Genomic DNA, 12,095 nt, shown 5'->3' with positions numbered 1-12,095 from the left:
GAGATCCCGCAGGACTATTTCAATGTTCATCTCACAGCATGAACTCTAAAGAGGCTGTCAGGTGCAAAAAGCAGGTGGGGAGATGAGAAACATTCATTATAAACATGCAACAATTAGAACTGATTAGAAAAATATTGTTTCCCCAAATATTCTATTTCATTTTAACAATTAAAGTAGAAAGGAATTTAATCTTCAAGTGGCACAGTTATTACAGTAACTTAGAATGAAAAAAATCCAAATTCAAATCTGGAAGAGAGGTCACTTACACACTCTGCATGTAGAGACAGAAATGAGTGGTTCTCTGCCATTTCTTTTGAAAAAGATCAGAAGGATTGATAGACAAATTCTAAACCACACTGAAGCAGTTCTAAGCAGCACTATTTCAAACCATTTTACTACCTGAATTAAAAAACTTCTTTTATACATTCTTCTCAAGAGTGCTGTTAAGATCATGTTCACATACTGTCTTTCAAAATAGGATCTTTCTTATTAACAAGGACATTGCCATTCAGTGTGAACATGAAATAAAAATACAAGGATAAAGCAATATCAAATATTCATCCTTTTAGTCATTTTTTGCCCTTTTATAGTCTCGATTACTTAGGAGGAAATTGCTTTCTACCCTTTCTGCATGCAGGAATTATTAGCACAGCATATGGAGAACCTCAAGATAGAAAAAAGAGGCATCATGGCAGTAATTGAGTATTATATGCCTTAGAAAACATTCTGATTGCCTCCATCATTTCCCAATTTAGGCTTCGCTGCAGTCTCTAAGACCACATTCACAGTAACAGCTGGATAAGCTGTAGAATAATTTTAAATCTTCACTGGCTGCACTTACAGAATCACAGAACAGTTTGGGTTGGAAGAAACCTTGAAGCTTACGTCCCCTGCTAGGGGCAGAGACACCTTCCCCTACACCAGGCTGCTCAAACCACTCTCCAACCTGGCCTTCGACAGGGCCATCCACAGCTTCTCTGGGCAACCTGTTCCAGGGCCTCACCACCCTCATAGTGAAGAATTTCTTCCTAGTATCCAATCTAAACCTGCCCTCATTCACTTTCAAGCCATTCCCCCTTGTCCTATCACTACATCTCCTTGTAAAAAGTCCCTCTCCAGCTCTCTTGTAGCCCCCTTAGGTGCTGGAAGGGGCTCTAAGGTGTCTAAGAGAGCCTTCTCTTCTCCAGGCTGAACAACCGCAAGTCTCTTAGCCTGTCTTCACTTAACAATACAGTTTAATAAGATCCTCCCATAGACCAACTAACATCTCTGCTTCTAAATATTTCAAGTCAGTGGCAGAAGGACTCTAAGGTAAACCAGATTTTCTCTCTCTGATGTTCTCAAACAGGGAATTGGTTCTACTCTCTCTTCTCAAAGTACATAATGCTGTTGATGTCGATGTGCCGTCTCCCTGCTTTTCACCATCACACTCCACCAGAAGCAACAACTGCATTATTAGTCATTGTATAGATAATAGTTTTCCCCCTCTGTAAGATAAGCCAAGTAGCAAATACTTTTTACTCTATGTAAAGCATTACAAAGAACACCAAGGTCACAATATCAACAAAGCACACAATCTACCCTTAGGTATACTGCACTGTGAACTCCACAAAAGCAGAGCAAAAGATAAAACAGTAGTCCATCTCCAAAAAATGAGATGTCCATTGTGAAAATTAAATAAAAAATTTTAAAAATCTTAGTGCAGAGTTATCACACCAATATGAGGAGAGAAAATAAAGTTTTTAGCAAGAACACAGAGAGTAATAAAAAAAATTTGGGAGGAAATAAAGAGCAACTTTGCATCGGAGTATGACAAAGAAGTGATATACAAAATACTTTCTATATCCTACATCTTAAGGTGGTATAATGTTTCTCACACTTTAAACAAGACTTGTTGAATGTATCAGGTTAAGAAGGGCTCACTGAAAGGCATCCCCGGTTCCCAGCCACCGCTCAGTCCTTCCTCTCCACCATTCAGTGTTAAAAGCTGCCCAGTGCCAATACAAAAGCCTCCTACCAAGCCCCCATTGTCTTTCCTCAAGCAGTTGGAAATCTGACCTATATAGCATCTGACCCCAAAGAATATCTGTTCCCAGGCATTAACACTCACTTCCAAACAGACCAACTAGTTAATGAGTAATTTTCTATGCTAACAGTGTAAAATTAGTACCCTAAGAATAATCTACATATGCAACTAAATACCTCTCAAAAGATGAGAGGGGGAAAAAAAAGGAAAAAACACCTCACTGCTTTGTGATTTCTTTTAGTAATTTAACCATTGCATAACACAAAAGAAAACCCACAGTAACATGAGTAATTCTTGTGCTTGGAAGCCAGCGGTTAAGACATAAAACAGCAGCAACTTTCTGTGAGGATGCTCAGAGAAACCTCTGAGTTTTACCACACATGCTTCCTAGGCATACATTCACTGCACATACAGAATCTAGGAATTGCCATATTTAGGAACTTAGTTGCCCATCTTAGTATTCAGTAAGGGACTGTGTAGCACATCGTATTTATAATACACTGCAAACAGCAGCTCTTTTTCCCTGGAACCTTCAGACAGCTGCACAGCTTATGTCCTGAAACATGCAGTATTATAAGACAGTGCAATATAATTATACTATCCAACATAGAAGTTATTCCCCAATACACAAGAGAATTTATAGTATAAATTCCTGGCCCCAGTGATGTTCTACATAGAATTTCGGCCTTGAAAAGTCCAGCCACCTGAGCAACTCCCATCTCCACCTTTTTTAAATAAAGAAGATACAGTATGAAATCTCAAGATACCATATAAGCCAGTTGTTATGGAACTGAACCCAAAGAAAATTGTTCTTTCATGATGCATTCATTGTAGGTACATAAGCTATTGCCATATAAGAAAGAAAAATTCACAAAATAAGAAACTGTGTTCCTTTCCTTTATTATGAAGTACCAATACCTTGCATACAACATGCAATTTATTGCTTATTGACATTATTGCATATATCAAAGGGAAAAAAAATCAGCCAATATCATTTTATGCAAGCTCCTAAACTGTTCAAACAAATATAGAAATGCCTTACAGTATCACTGAAATGCAAACAAATAATTCAGATTCTTTCTTGTAATAAAAAGTAAATTTAAACCCACAATACTTAATCATTTGCCTTACTATGACTGATTACATTTATCACCAATCTGCAGAATTGTTATATTGCATTTTCAAGTTCTTGTGCCATGATAAGGATTGCTAGTACAATCAGGTCACATTACTAGTTGAATTCAATAATGTGGTCCTGATATTTTGTGATAGTATTAGTATTTACTGCAAATCAGATTGTCAGGATTTACCAGAAATCAGTCTAGCAGAATCTACAGTTTTCATCCTTGCTCTGCACATAAGTTAGATATATTTATCAAGTTTCTTCTTAGATAGAAGGTATAAATATTTTTGAATTATAGGCTCCGTTACTTATGCTTAACTTGTAACTCATTTGTTCCCAACAGGTTTTGTAATTTGATTTTATAACAGGTTAGCTGTGCTTACAGGTTAAATTATTCTACATGTACAGGTATCTGTCAATATTAAAGAAAACACCATTTGACATATGCATGCTAGAAACAAATCCAGGATATTTTGATGTGTGCATATTAAATGTGCAAATTATATAGCCAAGCTCATGATTAGCCCTTTTCCTCCCTTCCCCCACTATTTGATGGATTTCTCTTGTGAAACTGGAATAGGATTACAATAAACAAAACCAATATATGCCACATTGCATTCAAAATGTTGTGTTCTGTATTACAGCTTAGTATTAATATTTAAGTGTTGCTTTCAAACTTAGCAAATTTTTAAAAATACCAAAATTTAAAAACTTAGAAGACAATTTACATGCAACATATTCCACTTGGGTGCAGATTCTCATATACTTAAATATTTATAGGCTCATAAAAGCATGTCCTGTCCACAAGACAAGTACGACGTTTGACATCCCACACATAGATTAAAAATAAAGATACAATACAGAATATTTTATTTGCTTTTATATTTTCAACTTCAGTAAGTAGGAAGTTATAAATAGCACACTGAATCATTATGGTTGATAACAAGCCATGCTGAACTCTTCATAATTCACTCTTTTAGAGACATTTCTTTTATATTACAACTAGGTTAAAAATGTACGTACTTTGTTATAAACGGATGGCCTCAGTGCAGGACATCAGACAATGAAACTGTTCTCAGAAGAAACTTTGCCAAAATATTTCTTATACCAAATGATACAATTTATTTCTCCTAGCTACCTTCCATTCATTCTTTACTGAGCTATAAAGTGCTTGGTTATTATAAATAGAGCAAGAATGTCAAAGGAGGTAGCTAGTAGAAATTTTTAATGGGTAAGAACCCTTACCAAGTGTTTTTACCTAAAAGTATGATTTGATGCATAATCCCAGATCTCTAAACAACCCAAGCAGCACCACTTTCATCTTCTCTGCCATAAAAAGAACTTTCAAATTGCTCAGAAAATCCTAAGACCTTCACCTGTCCAACAGAAATTTTATCCAGGTTTAGATGAATGTTAAAAGTTCATAAATATTATTATTATTTCCATTTGACTGCTGTCAGAATCCCAGCAATTAAGTACTGTTCTTTTTCCAGCTGTATTCCCTAGATAGAGAAATTCAACCAGGAACAAACCTTCCCTCGTGAAGTTCCTTGTAGCCAGATAACGTTGTACAGTAGGTTATTAAAAATATGAAAGGGGGCTGTGATACTTTTCAAAGTCTTCTACACTTGCACTTTGTAATCTGAAAATTCTAGTCCCTTTCTATTTGCTTTATCGATGGCTTTCCCCAGCAGCCAACACTGCACCAGACCCTAAACTGGAGAAATTGTCAAGCAGCCCTTTATTTTTCTTTGAATGGCTCAGCAGAAGCATCACAAAACAATTTTACAAACTTCTCTATTAAGTGGCCTTTTACAGAAAACTTGTATATACATATGCTTAAACACACACAAAGCCATGAGAAAAGTCCTCTCTATACAGTAATCAACAACAGATACCCCATTTTATACAGCCTGAAAATTTTAAAGAATAAAGTTTCATTTTCCTCTGCGAACAGAGATACAGAAACACCTAAACCTTCCTGCTACGTATCAGTCTGCTGTTGACCCAACCACAGCAGTAGGAAGACATCTGGATCTCTATGTGTGTTCTCAGTCTCCTCCAGCTCTCCTCTTTAAACCTGCCTAAATGCATTTGCTCGCTTGTGTAAGCTTTTACTTTTAGGCTAATGTTTGTTCTGCAGTACAAGTAATTTTCTCCCACAATATTTTAAGTAAAGATGGAAGTAATTCTCTTCCAGATACCGTAACTAATTTTTAATAAACTTTAGTATAAAATTTGGAATTCTTAAGAATTAGTATATGAAGTCAGCTACCCTCATTTTCCTGTGCATAGGATATATTTCATTACTCAACAGATTCTATTTTGTAAGCAATTAAGTTATTGAGCTCACTCAAGATAGTATGTATGTATAGAGGTAGAGTAGGCTTCAGGGATGTAATTCTTACCACTGAAGAATTCGCTCAGATAACCATAAAGCATCTCTGTAGTGTGAGGCTCTCGACTTCACTGAAATCCACTGAAACACTCATTGAGAAAATGAGTATTTGAAGTGTATTTCCTTTCTGCAAGTACTGATTCCACAAATCAACTACAAAAACAGAAACTTGACCTACCATTCCCCGTAGCATTTCTGAAAGTGGTATTTACTAACCATTTGATGAAAATGTAATGTCATAAAAAAGGGAAACTTGCATTCCCACATACAGCCTTACCACTAGAAATAGTCTCTCCCATGATCATCAAGCTGATTTTATGTCACCTCGTACTGAAGAACGGAAAAGGAAAAAAAAATTAAGAGAGGTAAACATTTTTACAAGATTAAGTCCTTCCATTTGATATGTCCACAGCAAAGACACCTGGTGACATGCCAAGAGTCTGCTTTTATAATGCATCTGTTAAAAATATAAGTTTTAAGCCACTAATAAGATATTACATTCAAAAGCAATTGTTACAATGCTACTTATCATGCATTTACTTCTCTTGCATAAGGAAGACACAAGCTTGCAACATTGAATTTCATCAATATTTCACCACATTTTTCAAATTAATAAAGTGCAATTAAAATAATGGGTGCCACAGCTATCTAATTTGCTGTATTATGAGCTTTTAATAGTAGGCAAAAAGTGCCCGGTACTACTGTATTCAGTACATCACAACTTTGCAGCCTGTTTACTAAAGTCCTTGCCAAAATCACAGGTCTTAATAGTTTTTTTCAAAGAAAATTGTCTTCTGATGCACAGTGGACACATCAGGACATAACTGTAATATTGTTTAAAAAAACTAGAAAATTTAAACCTAATGTATTGTAAAATAGAGTTTTAATTACACTAAATTTGTACAGCAATGCAAAGTACTAGCTGTTTTTAAAAAGAATTATTCCACTGCCCTTCAATTCCAGATTGTTGCCCAAAGTGTATTATGCCAATTTTGGGATTTTTTTTTTCTTTTAAATCAAGTTTTAACATTAATTTTATTTTAGCTTGACTTACTTTGCCCCCCCCCCCGCCCCCCCATCAGACACAAGTCTATCTATAAATGGAAGAAATAGACCATTTTAATGAATGGTCTCTACAAAGAACAAAATATTTAAAATACTGAAATATTAAAGATTAATGCTAAATTATGAATTTCAGAATGTTTTCATGCGTTATCACCTTAAAAGTTGCTCCAAATCATCTTATCGATTTTTTTCATCCTACTTCCCAAATAACAAAATAACAAAAGCAGACTTCTGCTTTCAAACATATTCTCCAAAATGTTTCAATTTACTCAACTTATTTTAGAAAGGAACAAGCTACTACAAAACGATTCCCTGATCTAAGGATGTTAAAAGCACAAGAAAAAAGTACTTCATATACACCTTTAAATCATAAAGGTGATAGAAACACAGAGCCTTTTTACGAAGCCTAGATTTTGCATTAGATTGACTGAAATCACATTTTAAAAGATACCAGGTTCTGCAAATCAGCATAAAAGGGAGTCGGTTTCTTTCTGCAAAGGATCAACTCTCAAAGACTATGGATTTAGCGGTGCCCAAATGAGGTACTGCGCTCACACAAATCATACAGCTCAGCAGATTAATTGCCAACTCTCCCAAGGCATAAACAGATCTTTTGTCTGTAGGCTTGTGAAGTATTAATAACCATAGAATCCAAAAACCAGAAGTACTAACAATCCTTGCTTTCTCTGCTAACAAGGCAGGATTGGGAAACGATTTTAGAAAAAAACCTGCCCAGCTAAACAGTGAAATTAGGCTTTTAAAAGCGTGTGTTACACTTGTCCAAACAATACTCCCTGACAGCATTTTAACTAGGGTACTAAAGTCACTGCAGCTGCTTTGACTATAAGGCATTTCAGCCTGCGCAGTCCTCCTGGGGTCTTACAGACATCTGACTCCTGGAAGACAGGAATGCCGAGTCCCTCAGCAGAGCGCACAGCACAGGGCACTCACACCTCTGACGGCAGAGGGGAGAGCTCACATCATCCAGCTTTGTCAGAGGGAACAGGACTTATCATCCTACACAGGGTAAATGCTTTATCTTTTTCTTTAGAAATAAACAGACTGCCACAATAATTGGGATGTACACTAAAGTCTCTGGGAAAATGGATACTTTTAGACCTTACCAGAAGTTACAAGAAATAACAAGTAATGTGAAAAAAACCAACCAAACAAACAAAAACACAAAACAAAGCAAAACTACACCAAGGAAAAAAATTAGAAGTTAATCAGTCCCAATTCCAATATGGTTAAAAGTAAGCAAAACAAAACCAATTTACAGACAAATATAGCTCTCAAAATCATTTTAAAATAAAACAAAACTCAGAATTTTCTCAAATTGTATTGTAAGTTGGATTTAAGACTATTTCTAGATGATAAGGTTCCTCTCTGGTGACCTCCAAACCTTCAAGTTCAGAGAAGGAGGAACTGAGTACCTATTGACAAATGCGTGGTTAAAAAAAAAATAAAATTTTGTGTCTACGGAGGTGAACTGTTCCTTCTACAGAATTACTGTACAGCTTTACAGAAGTTTGGCACAGTTAATTCAATAATGTTTTTAGTCAACACTTTGGACTTCTGACTGGATTTACATGGAAAATGTGACAAAAAACCTCAAGACTTCATATCAAATATGCCATTTCTGTGAGAAAAGAAAAAAAACCATTACCGGAAGTTATACATCATGTATACAGAAGAATTCTATCCCTTTGCAATTAAACTTTGAATCCAAATAGCCAATGGTTAAAAATACTCCAAGGAGAGTTGCAGCACTTCTCAAAGGTAGTAGCAGCAAAGGAAAAAGCACTCCAGTAAAAATTACGTTGTTTCCACACATCCCTTACCATATTAATTGACAAAAAAAATTCCATGGGCAACCTAGAAGATGTACTATTGCATCTAATCTAGCACAGCAAGTGTGAATCCTTCCCATCAAAATGTGAATTTTAACAATTTTTAAGATATTATGTAGTCTTATAATACAGCATTTTAGATAAAATTATTTCATAAATTTCCCAAAATGGTTTGCATTCGTATAAGGCAGAACAAAAAGCAGTAAAAGACTTCACAGAATCAAAGCCAAACTTTTAGCTTTTCTTGCAAAAATTAAAAAGTTGTCAAGAATCTTGATTGTTATTCCTAGAAGAAAACATAGAAACGTGACTGGAAAATTGCACCATATCAGGAGCTTGGGGGATTTTTCATTTTCTAAAAAAAGAGATATGTCAGTATTCACTGGATTTATAAAACACATTAATCTGAGAAACCTGAGTGAAACATTTCGAACACACTGGTGGACGACAAGCAAGTAACCAGTCTACTCCTTTCTAATTTCTGTAGCTTGTAACTGCTTAGAACAGACACGTGGAACTCATCTGTGTGAGCTTTTGCTTTTATTCCTCACGGGACGGGATCCAAAAAGCGTGGCCCTGGGTGTGCAGGCAGTGTGGCTAGGGAAGGAGTAAGGTCAGTACAGAGGTAATACCTTGTTTCCTCAATAGGAGCATTCCATGGCAGAAATGTGCACTGTTTCAGTGAACCCAAATTATTTTCATAGCAGAAATTTCATTTTATGTATGATTTCTAGGCAGATTTTCCATTTCTGTGAGTTTTGGCTTCCTCCCGTCCAATAAGACAAATGACTTTGTAGCATCCTTTCGCAATTTTGACCATCCACATCACGTTCATAATATCCAAGACAACACTTGAGATAATCCAGGCGCTCTGGGCTGCAAATCCTAATCTGTGGAAAGCTTCTGTTCCAAACGAAGCAATTACGTGGCTGTAATATATAGGCATGACGGCAATCCTCACCACGAAGAACACAACTGTCATCAGCACACCATTCATGATGTTGGCCTTTGAAGATTTGGGATATCCCAGTACTTCAAAAAACCACCTGCAAAAGAAGTGTTCACAGATATCAGGCAGACTTGAAGCCATCTCATTTAAAAATTATTTAACTTCATGGTTATTTTTAATTAATAATTTATTAATTGCTTCTACCCCTTCTAATTTCAAAATTATTGCACTGTGTCTTGGCTCAGCTGCAAATTCTTCTGCTTGGCTGCACTTTCTCTCTGCCACTTAAGCAGTGTGTCATAGCCTGTACATTGCAGAATAACACATAGAAAATCCTAATGTGAATTGTAAACCAGTTGACAACCAGTGTGCATTTCAGTGACTATTGTGTAATAAACAATAATAAAATTATCTTTTAAAATGATGAAGATAAATTTATTACTTACTATTACAATTTGTACCAATGGGCAACTAAAATCCTCTTTGCTTCTCTGAAAGCAATTCTAGAATTGTCTTTGGGTATGGTAATCTAGATAGAGCTCTAATTTATCATAATTGTATTTTCTGACTGCTGCTCTTCAGACCAAAACTGGAACTTCAAAAACAGACATTGTAAATGGCTCTCAACCAAGTCTCAGCTTGGAATGTGATGCAATGAACAAGATAACTCTAAATAAACTGCCTCTCCATCTACCACTGGGTCACAAGTGGTCTTTAAACAAGAATTCTTGCATATTAATTCCTCAGTAGACAGGCATAACTTATCTATTGCCTGGCATACAGAGCCTGAAGACTGAATGCCTAGAAAAAGGAATAATAAACTCCTAATTCTTTGCCACTCATACTTAAACCAGAATAAACATATGTAAAATTCGTGCAGCAATGGCAGACAGGACCAGAGGAAAATAATTTAAATCACTGTATTCATGATGGGGAAAGGAATGAAATAATCAGTTTATTTAATTTCCAATTAATTAATTAATTAACTAATTTCCAATAAAATACAAGGCTAAAAGTATTTAACAAAAAAAACCCCCACAGTTCTAAAACTGATTTTAAAAGTAATTTTTAATTTAATTACCTACAGATTGCAACCTAAGTAATTATAGATATACTAAAAAGATTTGCCAGACATCCAGCTCTAATAGAAATACTCCAGAAATTCATTAAGCATGCAACTAGGACAATTAAAATCCAGGCACTCGAGGTGCCAGTCTAGCCTGGAAGCAGGATGCTTCACCACAGAACACCTACTGGGATGATGAAGAGAAAGACCTAATATGTTTGGTCAGACTAACAATCAAAGCCTGTACTTTCAATGGTACGTACAATGCAGAATCAAAAAGTAATATAGAAGTGGGTTTCAAATATACTGCAATGTGCCAATAGGTAACTGGACATTGGCTTAGCAACTTCCCTCTCCCAGTAAATTTAAAAAAAAAATAGAAGTCTGTAAATCACAGTTACCATTACAATTTTACCCATCACAGTTCAGAATTAATTATATAAATACTGATACTAACACTAAAATATCTAAATGTTTGGCAGAGAGACAAGATCTGAAATTACAGATCCCTAACAACACAGACAGGAAATACACAGACAGTTCTGAGATTAGAATATCTTTTTATATTTTAATAATAGCTCTTTTGGTAATACTAAGAATGCAAACAAGAAACATAATGTAAGTCATTATCATTATCTGCTACTTACTGTCTTAAGGGTCTGATTCTCTTCAAATTTAATGGGGGAAAAAAATCATGCACTAATGAGATGACAGCCCTTAGTGCAAGGGACTTTATCTCCTGCAGTGATTTCTGCTATTCTGAGAAAGGCCTGAATGTCAGTATTCAAAGACTCATGATCTCACCACAGGCATTTTTAAAGTGTAACATAAATTACTTTTAATAGCCAGATGTATCATGATGCTTCCTAATGCCACAGTCTGAAAGGTAAGCATCAGTACAGGTACCCACTGAAACCCAGGATGAATTTCTGTCCTGGTAGAAGTCAGCTGAGAGAACAGCCATTCCCTAGAACATGAATATCAATGTAAAACCTAGAATATAGTATCACCCTTTTAAGTTTTAAGAAGTGTTTATTTACTCTTTAGTTTCTCTGCACACACATAGCACAGGCTACATTAAACTATAATCTCCTACTCAACTGCACTGGTGTAAATGAAAGCACCCTCTGGAGAGCTCCATTATCCCACCCATTTGTGAACTTTTCTGTTTGGTATTTTCATAAATTTTGGCATTTCATATGAAGTCTGGTCTAATCTAAAAAGGAACTATGGCTTGAATACATCAGTTATAGTGTTGCAGCTATAGCAGCAAAACATCTTCAGAGCAAAAAAGACTTCCATATAGTAATCCTTAGTTCAATACATATAAATTCCCTTTCAGTAGACATTCAAAAACTACAAAAAAACTTCCTGACAGAAATATAAATGCAGATTAGATTTTAAAAGAACTGTGGAAACATTCCCTAACCACTTACCGTTGATTGACAAAAGGAGTGGAGAACTCTGCAAGTAGACGGAAGTTTCCAAAATAAGCCAGCAGACCTTTGCTCTGGTTAGTAAAACAAAACAGACATACAAAAATCAACAATGTAGATGTGAAATTGTCATTAAAGTCTTCAAGTATACACGGAACTACACAACATCTCAATTTCCTCGA

At 35.6% G+C, this 12,095-nt stretch overlaps 1 protein-coding gene across 6 annotated transcripts in view; it reads right to left on the bottom strand.

Annotated features, from left to right (window-relative positions):
* Nucleotides 1–2,910: 2,910 nt before the first annotated feature.
* The window catches only part of TLCD4 (TLC domain containing 4), a 41,499-nt gene continuing 32,314 nt past the window's right edge, over nt 2,911–12,095 (bottom strand). For all 6 annotated transcript variants that reach the window (XM_051799316.1, XM_051799297.1, XM_051799286.1 and 3 more), the window contains exons 6-7: nt 11,914–11,987; nt 2,911–9,508 (exon numbers count right to left, since the gene is read on the bottom strand). In XM_051799316.1, the coding sequence (XP_051655276.1) occupies nt 9,193–9,508; nt 11,914–11,987 (390 nt within the window). In that variant the 3' untranslated portion in view covers nt 2,911–9,192. The remainder of the gene's footprint in view (nt 9,509–11,913; nt 11,988–12,095) is intronic.

Source organism: Manacus candei, unplaced genomic scaffold, assembly GCF_025592945.1.
Source record: "Manacus candei isolate 608988 ecotype Guabito, Panama unplaced genomic scaffold, ASM2559294v1 h1tg000005l, whole genome shotgun sequence".
NCBI classification, from domain to species: domain Eukaryota; kingdom Metazoa; phylum Chordata; class Aves; order Passeriformes; family Pipridae; genus Manacus; species Manacus candei.
The sequence above is the reverse complement of the archived record's forward strand: the minus strand, read 5'-3'. Positions and strand labels throughout refer to the sequence as shown.